General features: G+C 41.8%; 1 protein-coding gene across 5 annotated transcripts in view; it reads right to left on the bottom strand.

Annotated features, from left to right (window-relative positions):
• The window catches only part of drp2 (dystrophin related protein 2), a 525,275-nt gene that overhangs the window by 250,963 nt on the left and 247,571 nt on the right, over positions 1-26,741 (bottom strand). For all 5 annotated transcript variants that reach the window (XM_015949550.3, XM_070550594.1, XM_070550593.1 and 2 more), the window contains one exon: positions 11,154-11,310. In XM_015949550.3, the coding sequence (XP_015805036.1) occupies positions 11,154-11,310 (157 nt within the window). The remainder of the gene's footprint in view (positions 1-11,153; positions 11,311-26,741) is intronic.

Below are 26,741 nucleotides of genomic sequence, written 5' to 3'. Positions count from 1 at the left end.
TTGGCTTTAGCTTTGAAGAGGTAGAAAACAACCAGACAGCTCAAGACTAATATGCCTGCTATTTATTTTATTGGGTTGAATACATGAATCCTTTCAGACAGACAGACTTCTAAAATGAAAAACTATGTCTCAAACCCAAGGATGTGCTCACTGGTATGTTTTATTTTGTGTTATTTTGTGTTACACAAATATAGAGATACTACTGAAACTTATAGATGTATCTAGTCCCACTGATGCACTCACTCCCACCTGTTTGAAAAAATAGAGTTGTGTTCATTTTTACACTTTATATGAGGAAAAGAAACAAAATGCCGGGCTTTTAGGTTTTTGTAGGAACTTATTCAACCTGATTTACTGGGTATTTGTTAGGTTTGTGTTCTATATTGTTTATGTTGAGTTTTGTTTATCTTTTTGCCCTTTTTTCTGAGTCTGTTCCCAACCTCCGACCTTATTTCTGTCGGGGTGAGCACACATTGTGTATCCTTTTAAAACTGTAAACACATAACTAAAGAAGCCTTTTGGAGAGAGGTGAAACATCGTAATGCAACAAGAGAAGTCCAGTTGCCCTGTTTGACTCCTACCCCTCATTTAGAGTGAGAAGGGATGTGGTCCAGAGTTCGTATGGCTTCCAGACGGCGTGCATTTTTGACAGAGCTGTGTTCTTCTTCATGGATCAGGATGCTCCTCTGTGATGAAATAGGTGTAATTCTTCTTTCATTGAATCTAACCGATTTTTTTCCGGGATGATAAAATGTCTCAAATGAGGCATCGTCATAGAAAAGAGGGTAATTTTTTTTATCATACATGGGCCTTTCACTGCTCCTGAAAGATTTTAATAGCATGATACAGTTATTTTAAACAGTCCAGCTGTTTCCTTGTTGGTTCCTTACTGTCTTCCTCCTTGTTCCAGATTTTCTCCTGCCTTTACCCATGCCTGTAAGTTACCTCTTTGGTTATTGTTTCTTTTTTCCTGTGCCCTTCTCCTGTGTTTTAGAATTAAAGACTTCAAGTTAAATTCACCTGGCTCTCTCCTGAAATACCTGCATTTGGGTCCAGCCTCATCAAAAAATCCCATGACACACTGCACTGCAAGGTGATGCAGACACCTCACTCCAGTCAGCTGATCAACCCAGCTTGAGCCTAGGTTCAACCTGCACTGAATTAATGTCAGTCTGTAAAGTTTAAGCTAACCGTGGAAGAGGAGGGAAGGAAATGAAAAGGGATTTATCTAGAGCGCTGCGTCAAACAATTGTTTTGGCCTGTTGTAGCATAGTTGCGATGTGCTAACATCGTGAGTGGTGGTTTCCTGCTAGTTTTGGATGTTTCAAAGCTTGAACACGTCAGATTTGATTAAAACGATTTGCACATCCTGGTGTCTCCTTCGGCTGAGAACATAATTCAGACGTTAGAATCAGTTGTGTCGGCGCAAGAGCATCGTCTGTCAGCGCTACATAGCTATGTGTGTGCAGTTGCATGGTATTATATGAGGCTTTCAGCTCCTTCCTGAAGAGGATGTGCAGGTGCGGAGCTATAGCTATTTAAAAATGTCAAAATCCCATTCTCTAAAAGGAGATGCAGGATTATAAGAAACCTGACCTTGACCAGCAGAAAATTTCTGACTCTGTTTTAAAAGTGCATGAACTAAGATTGATATCTTGTGGTAAAATGTGGGTACTGCAATCCATGTATGAAAACAAAAGAGTCTGCTCTCAGCCATTCCCCCATCCTCCATTGTTAGTTTCATGCTGGCTAGTTACAGATCAGTACCAAGACGAGTCGTGCTTATAAGCTGATAACTGAATAAATACATTCCACTGTAATATTGATTTGTTGGTAATTGAACAAAATAGCCTGAGATATTTTTAGAGACAACAATTTTTTTTCTTATATACTTATTAGTTTGGTGTTAGCCTCTAGCCTTCTCTACCTAATTGAATAAAACAAAGAGGGTGCTGTGGCTTTTTAAGGGTACAAGAAATTCCTTCTGGGCTACTCCTTTTACTGGTTTACATACTATCTACTATTCTGCTGCTCTTTGCCGGCCGGTGCTGCTCCTGAGTAGTAAGCTCTTTATTCGTTTCTCAGCTTATGATTTCTGACATACGCATGAGAAAGATATAAAATGACATACTTGCCTCTTTGGAGTTGATGCAGTCCTGCTAATTGAAAGTCTGCACCAACTCAAGGAGTTTGAATGAGGTGATGCAGTAAAGACTTAACCCTTTCCTTTCAATGCAACTTGATTTCAAACACAGCACAGAAAGCTAGAGGCAAGGTGGAAAACAGGGTAGCAGTAAAACAATAATATGCATGCTAAAATACCCATTAACCCTCTGGAGGCAGGCGTTGCAGATTTGAAACGTTAAAACCTACCTACCTGGTTACTCCACATACGTATTTCATGAGGATTTTTTTAACTCAGAGGTAATCCTAAAGGAGTTAGTTGTTCGTCCTTTTATCAAAACTTATTTTGAGCCTGAGAGGGTTAAAACAGTTTCTGTGTATGACAAGATTCATCATTTGTGACAGAAGTGCCAGGTGCTTCTGAGAAAACCCATATTTTATTTTCTAAATTACAAATATTTAAATATTGTGCCTTGGCATATTATGAAATGCACTCACTAGAGTTCCTGCTTTAAAAACCCACTCACACCCTTAAGTGTGTTCCACATTTATAGACAGCACAAACCACAAAAGGTGTATAACCTGTCAATTAAATAGATTTCTGAGGAGAGACTTTCATGCCTTAAAGGCGTCCTGGGATCTCTGCAGTTGTCCCACTAGTGGGTATCATCTTTCTCTTCTGAAGCTCCACATTTAAGAGTAAGCACTGAAGTGTTCAGTCACTATGACAGCTGGTGAAATAAAACAGCTCAGACTGGAAGGAACATGTGGTAACTATGACAATAATTTCATAATTACCCGAACTACAGGTGTGCTGGTTAATCGGACGTGTTTTAATTTCACAGAGTATATAAGTCATATTCTTGAGTTTTAATTATTTTGTTTTTTTTTTTTTTACACTCATTCTTAATGGAATGAATTTGTTAATAATTCATTCATCCATCATCGGCAGGCTACTGCTTAATAATCTAGTGGGGTCATGGGTAGATGGTGCTCAACTCCAGCCGTCATTGAGCAAGAGGTGCTGGCACACCATTGGGACACACTCACACTTAAGAATAAAATAGTCTCCAATCAACCTAACATGCATGCTTTTGGTCTGTACCAGAGTAAATTCACACATTCACTGGGAGAACTGGGAGAACTATCTCTGCACAGAAAGGTCAGCATTCAAGCCTGCTTAAACCTAATGTATACTTCTGCGTCAGGTCCACTAGGGAGAGACACACAAGCACAGACAGAAGCGTTTTGCTCTTGGACTTCTTCATCAGCTGGGGATTGTTGCAAAACAATTCCCAGCCAGGACAACAGAGGGCATAGCACTATGCTAAGTTATCCTGTCACTATTACAGTCACGCATTTGGTCCACGATAGTGTATTTACTAATGTGTTTACATAGTTTTAATGTATTTCAGAGACTTTTGAACACAAACAAATTTGTCCCTCATCCACTTCTTTGTGCGATCAGCCGCTATAAACAAGGGCGCCCCCAACGGGCTAGAAAATTGCTGCCCCTGCCTATAAACCCATGTTTCTTGTCCTTACCATCCACAAATAAAACACTTCTGCATATCTTTGTACTTCTTCAGTCATGGGTGAATAAATGTTCATATATTAAGACGTTTTCTTTTTTGGAGACTTTTTCTTCAATCTCTTCCATGTCTACCGCCAAATATTGTTTTCCTTTTTGAGGGGGCAAAGGCAGTGCTGTTGACGAATTAACTGGAAGCAGAGTCCTGACTAATCACAAGTTAGTGTTCTCCATCACTTTTGACAGATAGGTAAAAATTTGGGCATGTCTCCGTCACCCTCTGTGAGCCTGTCGGAGAGCTCTTGCGCTGACGCATAATGACGCGTGACGCAGAAGGAGAACTATACATTAAGCTTCAGACTTTCTCACTGCAAGGCAACACAGTTTTACGAACTCTATCACCATTCAACTCCCTTGCTGCTGAAAAGCTGATTATTCCCTCAAACCAAAATAAATTAATCTAGAGCTTGTATTTAAAGAACTGTTAGATTATTATCATTAAACATTGTTGTTAGAGACATGGCCTTAAGCCTCAACACTACCATTGGAACATTTTGTTCTTCTCATGAGGGAAAAACAAAAACATTATCGGATCCGTTTGTCTGCTTTGCTTCAAGCGCACCAAGACCAGGTGCAACACACCACAACTGCCTGAATTCAATTAGAATGGGTTTCCTGCTCCACAGCTGAACCCTCACATAGCAACAAAACAAATTCACTCATAGGTCCACCCCACTCACTGAGTGGGAGGAGTTTGGGCTATTATAAATGAAAAAACATGGACGTTTAGGGACCTCTTTTGACATATTACCCTTATAAAAGTTTGGAGAAGCACCAGCACTAAATTCTTGGTACCATTTCTCTGATTTTTGGATTTGTTAAATTAGGTTAACTGAAATTGTGGAATTAGAGTAATTGTTGATGAATATTTATGTGCTCTGTTCATGTTCCACTGGGACAAAAGAACCAAAGCAAAGAGCTCAAGCAAAAAACTCAACAAATGGTGCCAAAACCTCTCGCATGGCAGGAGAAATTTCTGCCACTGAACCACCTAGGTACCCCTGGCTGAAAGACCCACTACCCCCTGAGAGAGATGAAAGGACTGGTATACATCCCATGGAGTCATTACAGGGACCACTATGATGGATGTCTCATTGTCTAATGAGCAAACACTTTGATTTCACAACACTCAACCACCAAGTGATGAGCCAAATCCACAGTTCTCAGTTAGAGTTGTTTGGATCAATAGTGTGTATGACAACATTATGATGATTGTTGTAAAAACACTGATGCCAGCCAGTGACTTGATGCAGGAAACATTTTACTGATTGGCTTGAAGGGGCATTATGGAAGTTTAACAGCCAAAATATGTATAGAAATAATAAATTTCTTCTTCATACATTCTCCTGCAATGCCCTGGTCCTGTAGAATGAGCCCTGGCATTTTTACTGATTGCCTGTTTTTCTGTAAAATCACAGAAAAAGAGAGATGCTCGGGTCGAGCAGGCTGCTTCATTCGCATTTACGCTCAGGCATAGCCCGTAGCATTTGCTATCTATAGGTTTAACAGCAGAGTGAGGTACTGCCAACTCAGCGCCTTTGTCGCTGTTCCTAAACGCCTAGTGACAAACCTAGCTACATTTCTGAGGACCCTTAGCTACTTTCTGTAGAATGTTCTTCTAGATATTTCCTGCAAATTAGCAACAAAATAGCCATTTTTGCTTCGAACCGTTCTTTGGTTTGACGTTGTTTCAGGTGTCATTAAGGATATAAAAGTTATGAATGCTGTAAATGCTACCAGAGAGTAGCTCACCTTGTAAGACATTTGACTACCATGCATAAGACCTGGGTTTGATTCTCGGTGGGAATGTAGTTCATTTAGAGTTTCGTTTTTACATTAAAGGTATATTTTTTTACAGTAAGATGCCCAAATTTTTATTTGAGACTCGCCGAACGGCATTGAATTCACAGATAAAAAAAGATGTGGGTTCAACTTTCATTTTGGAACAATTTTTCAAGCCAGGGAAGGGAATGATCTGAGCATGCAGGAGGACTGACCCATCTTAAACCTTTGTCGGCTGTGCTGAAGAGAAAGGTACATAACCAAATTATTTAATTAATTAGCTGCGCGTTCTCCTGTACTCTGTCCACCGGGCCACACACACACGGGACTGTCTCAGTTGTTATTTTCGTTAAGGAGTGTGCACGTACAGCATGCGCTCCTCGTGCACGAGCCTACTATTGAAGCTGCCGTTACGCTTTTGGCCTGAGGGGGCAATCGCAAGCATAAAAATTCAAAACTCCGTAAAGTCCCAGACACTGTAACTTCTAGTTAGAAAGGTATGATCTAAACCAGTCGAGAGCAGTTCCAGAGACCACAAAGTCTGTTAATTAAGGTGTTGAGATAAACAGTGTCAAAAGCTGTAGGAAGATCTAATAATACTAAGACTGTGAAGTTGCTTTAGACGCCAGGATTTGTTAGTGTTGTTTCCTAATATTTGGACATCAACTGCAATGCGAATCTACCACTGACTCTGTTTGCTTTGCAACATTGTTTATCTCCACAAATAAAACAAGCCTGAAGGAGTTCTGCCTACTAGTTGAGACGTTCTCTGCCGTTTCCTTGATGCTAAACCAACAACAGCCTTTCCTGTCACGAGTCAAGATGGGAGAGTCCATGAATGTTAGGTTACTGTGTGACATAGATCAGTCAGGCTTTTCTAACCCTAGTTCACCGTCTATGTTCTATCAGAAGCTAATACAGGAAGTAGGTGTAGGACAGAATCCTCCCGTTCAGCTTGCATGTTAAACTCAGAGTAACCAATTATTTAAAGAGCAAATTGCAGGTAAAACAAATTTTCTAATTCGTATAAAATGCTGTTAAAAAAAATCCTATTCGAAATGTTTATCGTGGATATTTAATTTTAAAATACATAACAGCAGTTTTTCTAGTAAAAAGTGGCCTTTCTCAGCAAAGCTTCTAAAAAGGCTCTTTTTTCTAAACGTGAACCTCTGACATAACCAAAGGGAGTTAGAAGTTAGGCTGCCTCAGCTCAGTGTGGAGAGTGGGTAATTTTAGGGTAGAGCTGTTATCCAGACAGTGTGTGTGTGTTTACTAGTGTAGGATTGTGTTCATGTTGATAAAATATAGTTTGTGAAGGCAGTACCAACTCCAGCCTGTCTGGACATTGAGTCCACGGGTTTCCAGATAGCAGAAACAACACCTCTATCTCCATGCCTGAGGGTGTTTCTGCAGCTGAAAGACGGACCTCTGTAGCCCACATTGGTCGGTACCGGGACAGGGAGGTCCGCGCTGGGCTCCGGAGACCCGTGGTGGGGTTTAAAAAATGAAATGCGGATTTCTGAAGCTCAGATCGCCATCAGAACCAGGCCAGAACCGACCACCAGAAGAGATGTGCGGCTCAGCGGGCCAGTTGGTTTCCGGGTCAGAACCGGTGTTGTGCCAAAGTAGTTACCCCCATCAAAAATTGTTTCCCCATTCACGGGAGCAATACTATAATACTGTAAAACCAGACGTGATCATGGAAACACGTCACTCTCTGGTGAATTTACACTCGGTTTACACTTTGTTTTTGTTGGCGTTGCTATCACGAAATAGTTTATTTACAAAATCAATCACAGTATAACCAATAACTACAGTAACATTGCAGAGTGTTTCTTCACAGCAAAAGTTAAGGAGGGATACAGATTTTATCAGGCTGTGTGACCTCGACTGCCAAAATGTGTGCCCCCCCCCCCCCCCCAATCAATAATGCACATTGGCATTGCTATCACGAAATAGTTTATTTGCAAAATTAGTCACAGTATAACTAATAACTACAGAAACTTTGGAGAACATTTTCTTTTTTTAGACTTCTTAATTTAACGTTTAATGTTCTCCAAAGTTTCTGTAGTTATTAGTTATACTGTGACTTATTTTGCAAATAAACTATTTCGTGATGGCAACGCTAACAAAAACAAAGTGTAAACCGAGGGGAAACAATTTTTGACGGGGGTAACTACTTTGGCACAACACCGGATCAGAACCACCGCCCGGACAGCCAGGAGAGGATCATGTGCAGCTTTTAAAAATACCAACTGGACTGGCTCGCTGGTTTTTGGGTCGGATCCAGCTCACAGATGTCCGCATGAGCCCCAGAACCGGAAGCTCTCCCTCTCTCTAAAGCACTAAACTACATTAGGTGAATGGATATTAATGAGTATGAGACAGCTGACAGACTCTCATTCATAGCTATTAACTCACCAATACTATTTTAATTGTCTGGTACAATATAGTAATTTGTACAATATTTTAATGTTAGCACACAAGTTTAAGCTAGCATCGTGAACTCACCTGCTCCATCAGAAGTAGAATTATAAACATTTAAAGTTTCCTCTGTGTCAGCGCTGCATTAGAATCCATATTTTTCTCTGGATTGAGCTAACTCCCGTAGCTGGCGTCCCTTGGCGTGGCAAAAAAAAAGACTTTCTCACAAAAAGGACTCTAAAAGCCAAAATAATTCATATATATGAAAAAAAATTTAAACGAGTTTCTATTATGTTTTTCTAAACATTGGGTGCTCTTTAAAAATAAAAGTAAAACATGGTTTCTCAGTGAAGGACCTCTTTAAATGTTGCAGAAAGAGATTTCAATCCCCTCTGCTGATCAATCTACAATTGTTCCACCTGATAGATCAGTAAAATATTTTGCCAAGTCTTAGGTTTTAAAAGTGATGACTTCGTGAAAACTAAAGAAAGAAGCTCATCTGTAACACATCACACACCTGAGAGCAGAACCATATGGATACATCTGTCTGTGTGCATCTCAGAGGGACTCATCACCGATGCTTCTGATTGTGCAGATAATGTTGACAGGTGGTAATTTAACTCAAACAGTGATCCCAATTTGATTGCATTCAGAATGAAGAAGAATCCAGACAAACAAACACTCTGAGTATGTGAGCCTGTGTGCCCTTGAAGAGATATAAAGCCAAATTATTCAACCATGCAGCAATTAGTTGACAGGAGATGTTTCTGTCATCTACAATTATTGATGATCCCTAAAGCCTTGAACTTTGATGCAGACAAAAATAAAACATTATAATTGCTGCCAGTCCTACCTCATTAACGTTTGTGAAACTTGTTTGTGCCCTTCACCCAGGATGCACATAACTATTGAGTGCAACACACTGCTAATAAAGAGATGAAGACTAATCCTTGAGTGGCTCGATGTTAATCAAAGTATTAATTTTACAGAAGAGTGAGTGGGACACTCTATGAGTATAGCAGCAGCGTTGTGTAGAATGTGAGTTTGTATCTGTGTTTCTGATTGTCCTGCTACAATTAATTCTCTGGGTCACAGCCAGGGACAGTGTCTTCATACCGTGTTACAAAAATATCAATCTAAACTTTTAACAAGCAACCTGTTCAGTTCGGGTCAACATCAAGCTAAAATAGTTTAGTTCTCAAGAACCCAGGAAAAAAAAATTGACTTTCTCTGCTTAACGTGAATACACTTTAAGGCACAACTTGGAGTCTTACTCATTAATATTAATTGTATGCACACATCTCGTCTCTGACTGGATAACAGCAATGTGACTTTTCTCATTTCTCATTTATTCCGATCCCCATTAGCTGTAACTTGTACAGCTACTCTTCCTGGAGTCGATGTAATTCAATAAAACATTTTTACATGTATAATAATGCTCATAGAACTAGCTCAGTTCGCTCTCTCTTTGGTAAAAACTGCAATGTTGTTAGCCTAGAAATCTAGACAGACGAAAAATGATTTAGCGCTGCATATCAGTCTAGCCACGCTCCATTGGCACCTCTGCAGCCCTGACCTGTCTAGTGGCGTGCCAATCACAGCACTTTATCAGGTTGGTGGTCAGGATGATGCAACGGAGGGGAACAACTAAACTGGCGACAGCTTGTTTGAAACGGCTTTGACATCAAACCTGGACTATTTATATTTGGGCTTTTTTTTTTGAGTCAAGAGCAGATAGAGATACTTAAGTCCTTAAAAAAGAAAAAGGTTGTATTTGCGCTTTCTTCAACAGTGTATGGCGGACTGCCATGTTGACTGACATCCATAGTGGTGAGTACATCACATTGCTTGTTGTCCAATAGCTTTCAGAGACAGTTTGAAAGACAACCGTTGAGTCCACCCTTCAAATGAACTTTCACTATGGGTCGCAGCCAGACTATTCACATATTTAGGATGACTTTCCAATTAATGCTGATGTTTTATTTCCACAAATAGCACAAGTCTAAAAGTGTTGCGGAGCTGCTAATGTTAACTTTTACTGTTAGAGATTTGCTCAGCTATATCCTGGCTGGTAAATCCACATAGCCTGCTGTGACTGCAATGATCTATGACTGCTGTTTTTCCAGTGTTACGTAGATCTGTGCGGCTTTTTCTGACCTGATCATTTCTCTATTTTCCACTCATGGCTTAAGTAGGAAACAGGAGTTGAAGACTATTTTCATGTTCTGCATGTGTGTGAAACTGATCATACTTGAAAAATAAGTATCGTACATTCCTCAGAGCCAAAATAAAATGTGTCACCTTTTTCACTGACAAAAAAACAGACACATTGAAAAAGAAACAAATCTTTTAGCAAATTTTCTGAAAAAAAAAACAGCAATAAAACTTATTTTCTATGTACCTTCGACTGATTTCTAATGCAAATGAAAAAACAAGCTGATTAACTTATCTAACATATATATATAAACATTTTACTGCATTAAGTTTATTACATTTTTTTCATCCAGAAATCATAAAAACAACACAAACCTTTACAAAGGATACTAACAACTCATGTCAATAACAAAAAGGACAATTTATAAAAAGTGCATCAGTGGTTTGAAGGCCAAGTGTTTCTCGGATGGTCTTCCAGAGTTAGTTTGAACTGTCTGGATGCCATCTCAGCCTCCCACAGAGCTGTGCCTCCATCAGTGCTATCAGTGACAACTGAAATCAGGGAAACCATTTCAGGCATCTATCTCATATTGACTGAGACTGGACAATAAACTCAGGTTTGATCGATAGCTGTGATATTTGCAAAAGCCGCCAGAAAACTCTTGTTATCTACAAACTAAAAGTGCACTTTTCTGTTCTTCACTTGCTACAAAAGAAATTAATCATTTTGGTGACTGTATAATCTGTCTTCAACAAGGACAAAATTGACCCATTTTAAAAAGCTGTCTACAAAACTACTGCTACTACACACACACACACACACACACACACACACACACACACACACACACACACACGCATGCATATGCACAAACAAACACCGCACAGACCATGTGTAAAACCTGTTGTAGAGGATGAAGTTTCTGGGTTCTGAAGCTAAGAAGCACAACAATAGGCATCTTGTTATGTCTATCACTCAGTGTTTTATTCTATGTGCATTCTTAAAGGTGTGTGTATGTTCTAAGTTTTCACTTAAAACTTCCTATGTCCTGGACATACTCAAAGGCATCCAGGTTACCTGGTGGAACTCTCTCTGATGCTGGACGGCTCCTGCGTCGCCTCCTATGGGCAGCTGCTCAGACAGCTCCTCGTCCTTGGCTGTAAGCCACTCAATGATCTCCTGCAGGGAGAGCTGTAGCTTCCCACTGTTGTCGGAGAAAGCTTCGAGCCGCGCCCTGCCAACACACACACACACACACACACACACACACACACACGCACACACACACACACAGGCACATTAGCATTAACATATTCCAGTACATTTAAATGCTCCAGATGACAGGTGGTCTCCTGCTGTTCAGACAGAATATTTACTTCATTAACATCCATTAAACACCTTGTTATGAATTTAGAAAAAAAAGCAAAGGTCAGTGGTTGTGTAGGTTGAATCCTAAAAAAATTACTGTAGATGTATATTTATGTTTATCTATAATTAGTTTGTCTATGTCTTGACAAGGGCATTGACCACATTGTCTGCAGATGGTTAAGAAGGCTACAGCTCAACTTTTTACCCAAACAAGAAAATGTGAGCACATCACAGCACTTTTGGCTTCACTTCACTGACGAACAGTGGCTGCACTAGGTCTATGGAATACTTTGTCAGGTCTCACATCAGATCTGTCCAACGACTGGCAGTTCTTAAAGCTCTTTAAAAACCTCACTTTTATTCCGTAGCTCTTCAGTAGAAGATCCAGACATCACAGGAGGGAATTTGAATCACATGACTTGAATTCAAGTCATTCATTTCATGACTTGAATTGAATAAATATTCAAAGATTTTGACTTGACTTGGACTTACACACCAGTGACTTGGGATCGGATTTAGACTTGAATCTGTTTACTCAAAAAGACTAGATATTTAGGCCTACATATTGAGTGAGTGAGTGAGTGAGTGAGTGAGTGAGTCTAGACAAGGAGGTAAGTTAATCCAGTCAGGGAAAAGGATATTTCCAAGTCATGAGCTTAATTATTTCACTTCAGACAGAAATGCCATTAATCATTTTTGAACAATCATCAGCTGAATTAAAGTAACAGAAAATGATTAGGTTAAATGGTTCAGGTTTAATAGAATATCATGAAGCTGAGGGAGGCAGTGCAGTCCAACAAGAGGGTCAGATAAAATTTGTATTCAGTAGTAAAAGTCTGTACTCTTTCATTTTAATTTATAAAATCTCAAAATATTATTCAAAATCTTTTTGTGAAATGTTGTTTTTTAAAGGTTGCAGAATGTGAGGTCCTGCAGAACAAAGTCCGAATGTGAGTAGAAGGAGCTGCTCTGGATGAAAACACTCCAATAGTAAAAAATATTTTTTGACAATTAAATTCTGAGCAACATTGTTTAGGCTCTAACAAACATAGCAAAGTGTAACACACTGGAGCTCTAGGAAACTATTAACGTGCTGTGAACACTCTTGTGGGTTCATTGTGCAACGCATCGTGTTAGTGGGGAACATCTGGATCAACGTGACAGACAGGCCCACTAGAAGTACATTTAATATGTTAAAGCTGCCTTTCTGGTTACTGCTACTCACTTTTTCTTCACTTGTTCAGGAAAATAAAAGTTCTTCTTTATGTTCTGACTCTTGAAATGTTGCTGTCCCTCAGATTCAAAAGTTTCAAAATCAAATAGACGAACACGACACATGGAAGTGTGTACTTCATTGATGCTTTAACCCTCTGGAGGCAGGCGTTGCAGATTTGCAACGTTAAAACCCACCTACCTGGTTACTCCACATACGTATTTCATGAGCATTTTTTAACTCAGAAGTACCCCTGAAGAACTTAGTTGTTCGTCCTTTTATCAAAACTTAGTTTGAGCCTGAGAAGGTTCATCTCTGTTCAAAGAGTCAGATCTAAATGAAAAGAAAAGAAAAAAAAATTAGGGTCCTCATGCATCAAACGTGTAAGCGGTCTTATATTTCTTCCTACAAATGAAATTTAGAATGTGTGTACAAACAGCCAAAATCCTGCTTTCTGAAACATGCGGTGGCCTCTCGTACGCACGCTCCTTCGCAATCACCTGTTGATGAATCCCACCTGTGCGTAACCAGGTGCTCGTGTCCATTCACCGACATTTACATACAGAAACGCCCTCAAATAACCATATTTGGTCACGCTACGTCCTCAGCACATGAGGGAATTTCCTGCTCCAGAAGGATCTCCTTCGGAAAGATTAGTGTGCTCAAGGAGGACGCGCTCCCTCCAGAAGTCACGCTCTGCCAAATCCTCCAACACAGACCAGCCATGATATAATGTCAGATTCCCATCAGTCACATGTGTCTTTTGTTGGTTTTAGCACCAATTATGCTAGAAAGCTGTTTTTCCACCAACATAATTATGTATTGGTAAAAATACTTTATGGATGAGGAACATGTGTGGATGACTGAGACCTTCAGTACTGCGGTTTCCCCGTTCTACCACTAGCTGCTGGGCGTTCGCATGGTCAGAGCTGTTCTTATATTTGGGAACATTTTTATGCACGAGTACAAATTGGTAAACACTACACAATGTGTAAAAATCTATCCTACACACAAAATACACACAGATGTTCATAAGTACGGTTGATAATTAAGCAACCTGGATTGGAGGAAGTGAAGATTAAACAACAAGATTACCCGGTGCAGGCATTTTTAAATTATGTTGTCAACATTTTGACCTTTACAAAAGTGAAATGGAGACAGGATTATTGGTTTAATATGATACTGGCATAACAGCTTTCATAATATTTTCATAAAAGGAAGTGATTCTGAAAGGTTTAGTTACTCTTACTTAAAAGAAAACACATGTAGCTTTGACACGGTGATATTTGTAGCAACATGCTTGCTTTGATAACAGAAAATACACCCTGCTAATTTGTAAACAAGATTTGATAAATGCAAAGCTCACGAGAAAGTAAAAAACTCAGTAGGCCAAAGTCTCAACAGTGATAAATGACAAATGTTCAAACCAAATCAAGTTACATTTCAATCAATCATGATGTTTGAAAAGGAAAATAAACACATAAAAAATTTACAATAAAGATTCAAGCTACCCTCCGACGAGAAACAATGATTTATTTTAATGACACATAAAGTCATTCAGTTATCAGTGAATTTACTGGACTAATTGATTATTGATCCCTTTATTCACATTTATTCTACTTTAAATGTCAAGCCCAGCTCACTTATTTACGAGCAGTTCTACCAGCATCAGAGTCAGTATGTAGCAACCAGTCAGAAAATGTAAAAAAAAAAAAAGTCACATTTTCATTGGCTGTGTCTCAATTCAGGGTCTGCATCCTTCGAAGGACCCAGCCCACCCGGCCGACGTGGGCTGCGTCCTCCGTCGGCCGGGTAGACCGGTTGTTAACGGCTTTGAATTTGGACAGGCCTAGCCTTCATGAACTCCCTCGGCGAACGTTCCGTCGCCTAGCAACCGTGGAACCGCTGGGCAGAAGGGAGAAGGAACTTTAAACGATGGAGCTCGACGTTTTATTTAGCTTTTTAACCCCCAGAAACCCAAATTTAGAAACAACTGCAAAATCTTTTTTTAACCTTTCACATGTTGTTCTAGCAGGCCAGATAAACGGGCCTATTTACACATTTTAACAGCCAATAGTGTTGCAGAACTGAACAATAGGTCCTATTAGCAATGTAAATGTGGTTTTAAAAAGAAAAAAAAATGGGGAAGGTTTATTTTTGTAGACTTAAATCCGATGTTGTAATATTACAACCGTGGGTCTCTGGGGGTTAATCATTTCCTTGACTGTTGGAGAGCTAATTCAGAGAAAATACTTTAGACAAGCTGAGCCTGAGCAAAGATGTGATAATAGTTTTTAATACTTTCTAAGGGTCTTAATTTGACCAAAACCGATTTATCACCTTTTAAGACTTTTCAAGACCCAGCGGATACCCTCTAGTAAACAATTCTCATTTGTAAACAAAAATAAAATTCAAGAGTTTAATGCAGAACTGATTTTATTTAGATATTTCTTTTATATGTACATGTTTAATCTTCCTTAACCATTTTTTTCTAGCAAAGTAAAAAGCTGTCAAAGTTCTCCCTTCTCTCCTGTGCTCTCTGCTGCTCTGCCTCCCTCTGCAGCCTCATGTCCTCCCTGATCAGCTCCAGAAGCTGGTCATCGCTGGCACCTTCCCCTGGATGTCCATTTTCTCCAGAATAGTCTTAACAAACATGTAAGAAAAAAACAGATAGAGAAAAGAGGACAACGGGTTATTCCTTTCATGTTTTCGCAGATAAAAATAAACTCAAACGAGTTTTTTTAAAATATGAGATGTTATTGTACCTCCATGCCACAGCCGCCGAATACTTTGCTCCGGTGATCATGTGGTCCATCTTCGCCCTAAGCTTAATAAATTCCCTGGTTTTCTCTTTTGTTCCTAAAATACAAACTTCTATTAAAATCAGGGGGAAACGCAGCGGGAGAAGTACGACACCGAGCGCGGCCGAACATACGAGCCAAGACCGCAATACAAGCACTTTTACTGTTACATTTCTAACTAAAATAACGTTCATGTATCACAAAAAGTCCTTAACCTAACAGTTTTCAAGTTTATACTGACATTTATATGCGCAATCCTCTCCGACAGCTCCCGCTTCACTGTCCGCCATTGTTTTTAAGTTTTTCTGCCGGCCGGCCCGCAAGGCATCTTGGGAAATGCTACCTATTGAAGGATACACCGGACCCATCCTTCATTCAGGCGAAAAGAAGGCCGCATTCGTCGACTGCATTTGAAGGAGTCTTCGAATTGGGACAGGCCTAGTCGCGGCGCTGTGACGTAACCGGCCGACGTAGGATGCAGACCCTGAATTGAGACACAGCCATTGAGTGGAGTTAGTAGCATATTCTGTAAGAAGAAGAAATAAAATTAGAACTAAAATGGATCATTGGCATATGGTCCTTTTGAAGCTGGTATATCTTTTTGCACCAATAGCAGCTGCTGTTTAGACTCCGCCCCTGCACACGTATCGTGAAACATGACAAAATTTTTCCAGCGCTATGTGACCTCGTCAGCAATCAGTTCATGTATTTTTTCTATTGCCATGTTTCGCTGAAGGATTAAAAGTTAAAAGTAATTGAAACGTTGTTATGCCATGAGCCACATCACTGCTCAGCTTCAGGAGACAGGACTTGGAGACTTATTTCCTGATATTTGGACATCCTTCCTCTGATTGTGTGCTTGCTCTGCAACGTTGATGTTTCATCTCCAAGAACACAAGTCTGGAGGAGTTCTGCTGTGTTGAGTTGCTAATGCAAATGGTTAGCTTCTACTAGTTGAGACGTTCTCTGCTGTTTTCTGGATGCTATAACAATAACAGCCTTCCCTGTCGCGAGTCAAAATCGGTAATTCCATGTACATTCAGTGACAGTGTGGCATAGATCTGTCAGGCTTCTCAGATCCTGGAGTTTCATTGTATATTTTCTATCAGAAGCTAATGCAGGGGGTAGGTGTAGGAGGCTGTTTTCATGTTCAGCCTGCATGAAAAACCCAGAGTGATTGATTATAATCAAGAATAAGATTTTTTAAATGTTCTTTCTGTGTTCCACAACTTGAAACAATATTTCTTCCAGGCTTTGGGGTTTCTTTTAATGGCTGTTGTTGCAAATTATTTTTCTTTTTTCTTATTTTGTCTTTTTAATGACTCAGTAGTTTATTATGTTTAATGATTTTTATTAAATGTTCTTCTGCATCTTTAAACCAAATCTTTCAGAACATATTGCCATTGTCAAATAACAGCACTGAACAAAGCACCTAAAGTCAAAAGAAAAACATGAAAGGCCTTCAGAAATTCAGAAAAAACACAATCAACAATGACAACAAAGTCTAGCTGGTAAAAAAAATACTAAATTATATTTTTTTGCACAGTAGAAAAGGTGCAAGTTGAAATATTACTCCTAAAAAAAGAAATGTCCTGACAGAAGGTTCAGCCGACGGCCAGATAAACACAAATGGTAAATGGCCTGTATTTGATTTAGCGTCTTCTAGAGTCCTGCACACACACACACACACATTCACACGCTGGTGGGGATGAGCTACTATGCAGCCACAGCTGCCCTGGGGCGAGGCTGCTGAGCACAAGCGCTGCCAGTCCTTCTGACCAACACCAGCAGGCAAGGGGGGTTAAGTGTCTTTCCCAAGGACACAATGATAGCAACAAACTGAGTTTGTTATGGGGTGAGCACTTAACTCCTGTGCCACCATCACACCGTCAGTGAGTAGAGGTAAAGAATATATTTTATGACCAAAGCTACATAAACAGGCTGAAACTGGGCAATTATGTTCAGAAAAATTCAGCTATAGTGTGATAGAATGGCACGCAAGCTACATTATCCATCCATCCATCCATGCATCCATCCTGATTCACTTACCATACCATACCATACCATACCATAATTTAGTTATATAGCACATTTAAAACGCAGCATGGGAGCTGCCCAAAGTGCTGCACAGGCTGGACCAAAACACGACCAATCAAAGCAACAAAAACAGAAGATAAAAATACAGATAAGAAAAGCAAATTAAAAATGAGGAATACTAAGAACACAATAAAACACTAAAATGAGTCACGGTCTAAAAACCAAATCGTAAAAGTGGGTCTTTAAATGAGATTTAAAAACCGTCAATGATGGAGCCTGTCGAACTATAATGAGTAGAGAGTTCCACTTAACCGGGGTCGGGTCGAGAGGGCAGTAGCCAAAGCAAAGAAACCCAGACTTCCCTCTCCCCAGCCACTTGGGCCAGCTCCTCCAGGGGAATTCCAAGGTGTTCCCTGGCCAGATGAGAAACATAGTCCTCCTGTGTTTTCCTTTGGGTCTCCTCCCTGTTGGATTTGCCAACCTGAATCCCTCAACATGCATGCATTCAGAAGACATCCTGAACAGATGCCTGAGCCACCTGACATGGCTCCTCTTGATGTGGAGGAACAGCAGATCAACTCTGAGCCCATTATGACATTACATTAGATATACTGGAGGAACGTACATGAAACATAAAGAACCGAAAAACGTCCCATCATGCAGCAGCATAAGGAATGTTAGAATGAAGCTCTGACATTCAGTGGCACAGCTGGCACCAGGAGGGATCAGGGCATTATGAAGGTTTCCTGGTGTTTCAGTTACACACACTGTGGTCCTGCATTCACATCTCATTATGCCTCCATCCATCCATCCATCCATTTTCAACTGCTTATCTGGAGTCGCGTCATTGGAGCAGAAGCCTAAGGCAAGAGGCCCATACTTCCCTCTCCCCAGCCACTTGGGCCAGCTCCTCCGGGGGAATCCCAAGGTGTCCCCTGGCCAGGTGAGAGTCATAGTCCCTCCACCGTGTCCTGGGTCTACTCTACTCTACTGGGAAAACTCATTTCGGCCGCTTGTAACTGCAATCTCGTTCTTTCCGTCACTACCCAAAGCGCATGACCATAGATGAGGGTAGGAACCTAGATCGACCGGTAAATCGAGAGCTTCGCCTTCTGACTCAGCTCTCTCTTCACCATGACAGACCAGTATAACGCCCGCATCACTGCAGACACAGCACCAATCCACCTATCGATCTCAAGCTCCAGTTTTCCCTCACTCATGAACAAGACCCCGAGATACTAAAACTCCTCCACTTGGGGCAGGACCTCATCCCTGACCCGGAGAAGGCATTCTACCCTTTTCCAAATCAAGACCATGGTCTCAGATTTAGAGGAGCTGATTCTGATCCCAGCTTCTTCACATTCGGCTGCGAACCGCTCCAGCGAAAGCTGAAGATCACGTTCTGATGAAGCCAACAGGACCACATCATCTGCAAAAAGCAGAGACCTGATCCTCAGGCCACAAAAATGGATGCCCTCCACACCTTGTCTGCGCCTAGAAATCCTGTCCATAAAGGTTATGAACAGAATCAGTGACAAAGGGCAGCCTTGAGGGAGTCCAACTCTCATTGGGAACGAGCCCCACTTATTGCTGGCAATGAGAGGGCCTGGTACCCCATACTCCCCGAGTACCCCCACAGGGCCCCCCGAGGAATGCGGTCAAGCGCCTTCTCCAAATCCACAAAACACATGTAGACTGGTTGGGCAAATTCCCATGCACCCTCCAGGATCCCCCTAAGGGTATAGAGCTGGTCCAGTGTTCCACGGCCAGGACGAAAACCACACTGCTCCTCCTGAATCTGAGGTTCAACAATCCAGCGGACCCTCCTCTCCAGAACCCCTGAATAGTCCTTACCAGGAAGGCTCAGGAGTGTGATCCCCGTAGTTGGAACACACCCTGCGGCCCCCTTTTTTAAATAAGGGAACTACCATCCCGGTCTGCCAGGCCAGTGGGACTGCCCCCGATGTCCACGCGATATTGCAGAGCCGTGCCAGCCAACACAGCCCCACAACATCCAGAGCCTTAAGGAACTCCAGGCGGATCTCATCCCCTCCTGGAGCCTTGCCACAGAGGAGCTCTTTGACCACCTCAGTGACCTCAGCACCAGAGATTTGAGAGGCCAACCCAAAGTCCCCAGACTCTGCTTCCCCACTGGAAGACGTGTCGGTGGGATTGAGAAGGTCTTCGAAGTATTCTGCCCACCGATCCACAACGTCCTGAGTAGAGGTCAGCAGCACACCGTCCCCACTGTAGATAGTGTTGGTAGAACACTGCTTTCCCCCCATGGTGCCGGATGGTGGACCAGAATCTCCTCAAAGCCGTATGGAGGTCTTGATCCATGGTCTCATCGAACTCCTCCCATGCCCGGGTTTTTGCCTCGGCGACCACCCGAGCTGCGTTCCGCTTGGACTGCCAGTACCCGTCAGCTGCCTCTGGAGCCCCACAGGCCAAAAAGACCTGATAGGACTCTTTCTTCAGCTTGACAGCATCCCCAACCGCCGGTGTCTACCAGCGGTTTCGGGGGTTGCCACCACGACAGGTACGGACGATCCTGCAACCACAGCTCCGGTCGGCCGCCTCAACAATGGAGGCACAGAACAGGGTCCATTCAGACTCAATGTCCCCCTCCTCCCCTGGAACATTTTGGAAGTTCTGTCAGAGGTGGGAATTGAAGCTCCTTCTGACAGGACACTCTGCCAGACGTTCCCAGCAGACCCTCGCGATACGTTTGGGCCTGCCTGGTCTGACCGGCATCCTCCCCCACCATCTGAGCCAACTCACCACCAGGTAGTGGTCAGTTTGACAGCTCCGCCCCTCTCTTCACCCGAGTATCCAAGAAATGCGGCCGCAGGTCAGATGAAACAACAACAAAGTCGATCATCGAGCTGCGGCCTAAGGTATCCTGGTGCCACGAGCACATATGGACACCTTTATGTCTGAACATGGTGTTCATTATGGACAATCCATGACTGGCACAGAAGTCCAATAACAAAACACCACCCGAATTCGGGTCGGGGGGCGTTCCTCCCAACCACACCTCTCCAGGTTTCACTGTCGTTGCCCACGTGAGCGTTAAAATCCCCCAGCAGAACGAGGGAGTCACCGGAAGGAGCGCTTTCCAGCACCCCCTCCACGGTCTCCAAAAGGGTGGGTAGTCTGAACTGTAGTTTGGTGCATAAGCACAGACCAGCCAGAACCCATCCCCCCACATGTAGGCAGAGGGAGGCTACCCTCTCATTCACTGGGGTAAACCCCAATGTACAGGCACCAAGATGGGGGGCAACTAGTATGCCCACCCCTGCTCGGCGCCTCTCAGTGGGAGCAACTCCAGAGTGGTAGAAAGTCCAACCCCTCTCAAGGAAACTGGTTCCAGAGCCAGAGCCATGTGTTGAGGTGAGTCCGACTATAGTCGGGACCTCTGAACCTCACACACCAACTCAGGCTCCTTCCCCACCAGAGTGGTGACATTCCATGTGCCAAGAGCCAGCTTCTGTAGCCGAGGTTCAGACCGCCAAGATCCCCGCCCTCGACTACCACCTGTCATACACTGCACCTGACCCCTTTGGCCCCTCCCACGAGTGGTGAGCCCATGGGAAGGGGGACCCACGTTTCCTCTTCGGGTTGTGCCCGGCCGGGTTCCATGGGTGAAAGCCCGGCCACCAGGCGCTCGCCAAAGTGCCCCACCTCCAGGCCTGGCTCCAGAGGGGGGGCCCCGGTGACCCACGTCTGGGCGAGGGAACACGGTTTCCATTTATATAATTCATCATAAGAGGTCTTCGGGCTGCTCATTATACCTGTAGATCACAATTTGCCAGCATGTCACACAAGAGATAATGAAGTTGAGTGAAACCAAGAGTCATAAAATAAAAAGAGGTACACTAATGGAGAGTCCCGGATCTTTCTCCGACTGAATTGGTAATCAGAAGGCTTCTTAAGTAAAACACCTAAAGGTTCAAATTAATCAGGTTGAAATTAATCAGATGATGTCTCCTCTGATCAACCTAATTAGAAGTCAAATTATACATGACATGTGAATAATGCAAAAATGGTGAGGTCCCAAAAACACTGATCTATTATACATCAACCTTCACTTTTAGCATGCTGAAAGCAATGTCATGTAGTCTAATGATTAAGAAAATACTGTAAGGCAATGTCCTTCTAATTAAACTTGGCACAGAAGAGTTCTGACATATGAGGGATTATGTTTTACTTTAGGGACCCAGTTCCAGCGAGACACGAGAAATGCTTTAAGACAAAGGGAAAACAGCAGAAATGTGAAGTGATCGGTCTTTTTGTTCAAACCTTCACCAGAAAATCTGAGTGAAGCGGACCATGATATCCCTTAAGCCTGGTTTATGCTTCTCCGTCAGCTCCGCAAGGGACAGACACGCACGGACTGACGGAAGCGTTTTGCTCTTTTACTTCTCCGTCTCCTGGAGAGTGTTGCAAAGCAATTGCCTGACAGGACCACAGAGGGCGTAGCGCTGTTCTGTGGTATCCTGTCATGTATCGGTCCAAGATCGTTTGTTTATATTATGTTTTTTGTGTATATAAGAGACTTTTAACACGGACATATTTGTCTCTCATTCTCCCACCGCTTCTTGCGCTCCCCACCTCTAAACCCACGTTTCCTGTCATTTCCGCCCACAAATAAAACGCTTGCTGCGCATCTTTTCACTCATCCAGTCACGGGAGAATTAAACGTTCATATTTTTAGAGTTTTTTCGCAAAGTATTCTTCAAGCTTCTCCGTGTCTGCCGCTAGTTATCCTCGGCTCTCTTTGCAATGATGGCGCTGTAAACAACAGCGGCGTCCTGACCAATCACAAGCTTGCGTAATCCGTCTCGTTCGACGGATGTTTAAAAAAGTGGGCTCGACTCCGTACGTACTTGCGTGCCTGCCGGAACCCTACGCAAGGACGGATAATGGCGTTGCGTGTCTCCGCACTGACGCAGACGGAGAAGCATAAATCAGGCTTTAGCCTCTTGTTGCCCCCTGCAACTCAGTTTGTAGTGGTAATTGAATCAGAGGGCAGTTTTTCTTTGGCTCCAACAGAAAAGCCTTTCATTTCCGGACAAGTGTGAATACCCATCCAAACACACACACACAAACACACACACGTGTGTGCAAGCAAACACACACACACACACAAGTATACACGGGCCTCAGAGATGACTAACTAAGGTTATCCATCAAGAGATGGCCCTGACAGTTTTGCAAAAAAACTTCTAAATGCTTCAAACAGCTTCAGAGATTTGAACAGGAAGCGGGCAGAACCAGTTCACCGAGCACTCAAACTGTTCTGGTTCCAGTGCTCCCAGCAGGTGAGACAAATAAAGAACTGCTTGTACTTTAATGGATTTGTCCTCACATTACGGGCGCTTCCAGGAAAAATCTCCTGCCCTGCTTTGCTGCAGGTGGGTTAGACTAAAGATCTGTGAGGCTAGGGGGGCTAAATAATGATACTTTATCTTGACTGAAACCATCACCTTCTCAATGTTCAAATGCTTCTGTTTTACACCAGGAGACACGCTCAGTGTCAAAAGAGTGAACAGGAGTGATAAATAAACATATGAGGTGGAAAAAGATAAATGTTCCATCAGTGCTGCAGGAGGTAAAAATATCACTATGAGGACAGATGTGTTGTTAAAGTGTTCACATCATGCATGAAAAGAACTGCACTCAAGCTGTCTGCAAGACATTAACCAGGCATGTCTTCAATCTGTAGCAGCACAAGGGGTGAATCTTCTGAGATAATCAGTGAGAATGTATATGAGTCTATTTCAAATCATCCTAAAGTAACAATGAGGTAGCAAACACTGGACATGTGCATTTTCTTGTTTTCCACAAATAGTTTATTGATTTTAAAGAGATTAATTTCCATCACAAACATCAAAATTATTTTTATTAGGAGATTCAGGACAGGGACTGAATTGCAGCAGGCTGTTGAATGTCTCTACAAGTACAGATGCATCACTGCAATGTTTTATGTGCTAAAGTATGACTCATTCCCACATCCTCATTATATTTGGAGGTGGGTTTACATTTCTGAGTACTCTTTGGCATCAGCTTAGAGTGAAACTGAAAAGAGCGCCTGCCTCAGATAAAACAAAGGAAAATTACCAGAAAGACAAAAACTCAGGCTCACTAGTTTTCTTTGTGTGGATGTTTTTGTGTTCAATGCAAACCAAAAGACTTGATAACGCCATAATTAATCAATACAAATAGGCTGATGGGGATTGAGAGCGTGCACTTCTGTGCATGTTTGGACAGACAATCTGCTGGCAGCACAGATGGCATGAGTTTGGGTTTTTAGGATTAAAAAGGATCCAGACCTAACAGAGAACAGAACTTATTGTACAGTACACGCTGAACCCATCATAAAAGAAGGTATCATCAGAGACAGGCTTTCTCCACTGTGTATCAGAAACATACAATCATGTTCCTGAACAGAAATAAAACAGCCTCTGTTCAACAGGGTCCTTCATGAAATGAGATAGAAAAGACAGCGATGCAAGTTTCTGATTGATTTCAGGTTACGGAGCATTTGGTATCTTGGTTTTATGAATGTGTGCCTGCAGTGGGACGTGAGATCGCTGTGCATCAACATGATGGGTGTTTTACCTTCATCCTTTTAAACCATCATGTGTCGCCTCAGTGAATTTTGTTGTCATGGCACGCTTGGGACTTCTTGAATAATTGGAGTTGTTAGAGAATTACAGTGTCATGTTGTGAGTGTGATGGACTTCACACTGAAATGGAAGAAAAAAACTCAAAAATCAGATTAAATATCCATCTACTTAGCGTTGTGCTCGACTTGAGCTTTTTTGGTGAAAAGACTGAGACCGGTGTGTCTACACCAATCTGAAGGGAATTTTGTATTTTTAGGACAGGAGTATTCCCATTTGAGTACATAGAGGGGGGCAGGACATGATCCTTGTGTCACAGTGGAGGACATCTTGTTTTATTTCATAAACATGATTTTTCTTGGGGAAAATTTAAAGTTCCACTCATGTTACAACTTCTTCATCACACCCATCTCTCCGATTGTCCATCCATACAACCATCCAAAGAAAATCGATGGAGGAGGGAACCAGATGGTCCCTTCCCCAGCTCCTTCTGAGCCCATGCTCAGAGAGGGGGTTCTGTGTTTGCTCCAGGGTCTCCTCCTGCTGCCGAAACCCAAAGAACCAGGTGTCGGATAGAATATTTTACTTCCATTTCATGATTCAGCTAAATTTAAAGGATTTATAGCAGACTTCACATCAGCGGGACCAAACTTTGAATGAGAATACATACGATTTTTTGGAGTGATGCTGAGTAACAAAGAACATTTGTGAAAATGTCTTTGAATATCATTCATCAGTGCTGTTGGCTGCAGTGAAGAATCCTAATCACAGTGTTATGAATAAAAATAGGAAATTACAATGTTTATGAAATTTGGAGCTTTATATTTCTTGCAACTTTGCGATTACTGATTGAAATCTCTTTCTCATGCTAATTCTAGGTATTTCTTCAACACATTCAAAACCCAAAGTAAATATTGTATTCAAACAAGGATCAATCTCCCCAGTCAAAATGAAAATGTCACAGAGAGAAGCTGAGCCAAATCTTTAATAATTAAATAATGTATGGAATATATGCCGTGTTTTTCACAGTTTAAGAGCTTGCTGGTTCGTTGCCTTGGGGCCCAGAGAGGCTTTGAGCACAGAACTCTGTTTCTTTCTTTGTCAGATGCAAAGATGCCATAAAAACTGGCAAAGAAATTTAAACTGTGTGATGGGCCCCAATGATACAGCCATGCTGCTTTAAGTAAAGAGGGCATGCATTCAAGTGGGCTTCATTTTTCCCTTTGGCATCTCAAGGAAAGCCACATTCAGAAAGCCTTGAATTGAAATAGATTCATTTATGATGTCACGTTTCCACTCCAAGCGAGTTAGGATGTTTGCATGAAGGTTTGACAAGCGTGCTCAGAGTTTTTGGTGCATTGTGCATGTATTGTAGTGTTTAACCCCAGCTGTAGAGTGCATAAAACAAGTGATTTTTTAAAAACACTTATTTTATTCTATTAGTAATCAGATGGAGCTCATGTATTTACCTGGATGATTTGAAACTAGTAATGCTCTTTTTGACATAAAGCATGCTTCTTCTGAAACATGGATCAGTGCAATAGAATTAAATTAAGATTCCCTTATAAAACAAGCAGAGAAGAGAGTGAGTGAAAAATCAGTTTTCTACAACGTTCTGTGTTTGCTTCATGTAACTCAAACAAGGCCGTCTTTGATCCACTTTCTTTCACCCAGTGACTTGTTTAAAAAAATATTTAATCAACTCAAAATCTCTTCTTCTAGTTTATCCAAAGCTTTCCACCATCAGGAAAAAAAAGTCTATGACTTCAGCTATATATGCTAAACAAGACAGGTAGCTATTGCAAGCATTAGCGTAGCATGTCCCCCTCATAATAACTTGACTCCTTTCTCAAGTAATAAAATAAAATAGTGATAAATGCCTGACTCCAGGCTTCAGAATGACTGTACCCAGGACCACTGGTCTTAATGTGACTGAAGCTCATTTCCCACCTCAACGCCCTGCTGACCAAACGGTGGTTTCTTCATCTACACAGTTGAGAGGAGCTGTCGCAGGGATTCATTTTGTAGGATTTCTTGGTGCAGTCAAATCAGCCTACTGTGAAAACATTGAATCATGGCACTGCACGTGTCTTTCTGAGGATTTGTAGAGGAAACACGATATTAGAAAATAACGTGTTTCATTGGCTACAATGGTAGGAGCTTTCCTGCATGTTCCTTCTGTTGCTCTCCTTGGTTTTCCCACTCAGTAGGGTTATAATGTGCCATTCATGATGCATTCAGACATGTTTTCGGTGAGCGGGGGGATACTTCCAGCAGACATCTTTAATACAACTAGTTAACTGTAGTGAAATAAAAACACAAGTGATGAATGTTTCCCACCAGTGCACATACGAATGCATTCATCTGCAGCAGTGGACACCCACAGAAAATTTACTCAAGCCAGTTTCAGGGGATAATTGTCTAAATAAACAGCAATGCATTTTATTTATTATAAAAAGGACTCAAATATAACTATTTCAGTATGTCCTTTCTTGGTGGAGAGATGATTTTTTTCCTCATTAGGGGAGCTTTAAAACACAAACTTACTCCTGATAAGAACAATGCTCTGTATCAGGATGACTTATTCTTCCAATTAACCCAAATTCAGAGTGCCTCA

Source organism: Nothobranchius furzeri, chromosome 1 (genome assembly GCF_043380555.1).
Source record: "Nothobranchius furzeri strain GRZ-AD chromosome 1, NfurGRZ-RIMD1, whole genome shotgun sequence".
Taxonomy (NCBI): domain Eukaryota; kingdom Metazoa; phylum Chordata; class Actinopteri; order Cyprinodontiformes; family Nothobranchiidae; genus Nothobranchius; species Nothobranchius furzeri.
Note: the sequence above shows the minus strand (reverse complement) of the source record. Positions and strands in the feature narration are given on the sequence as shown.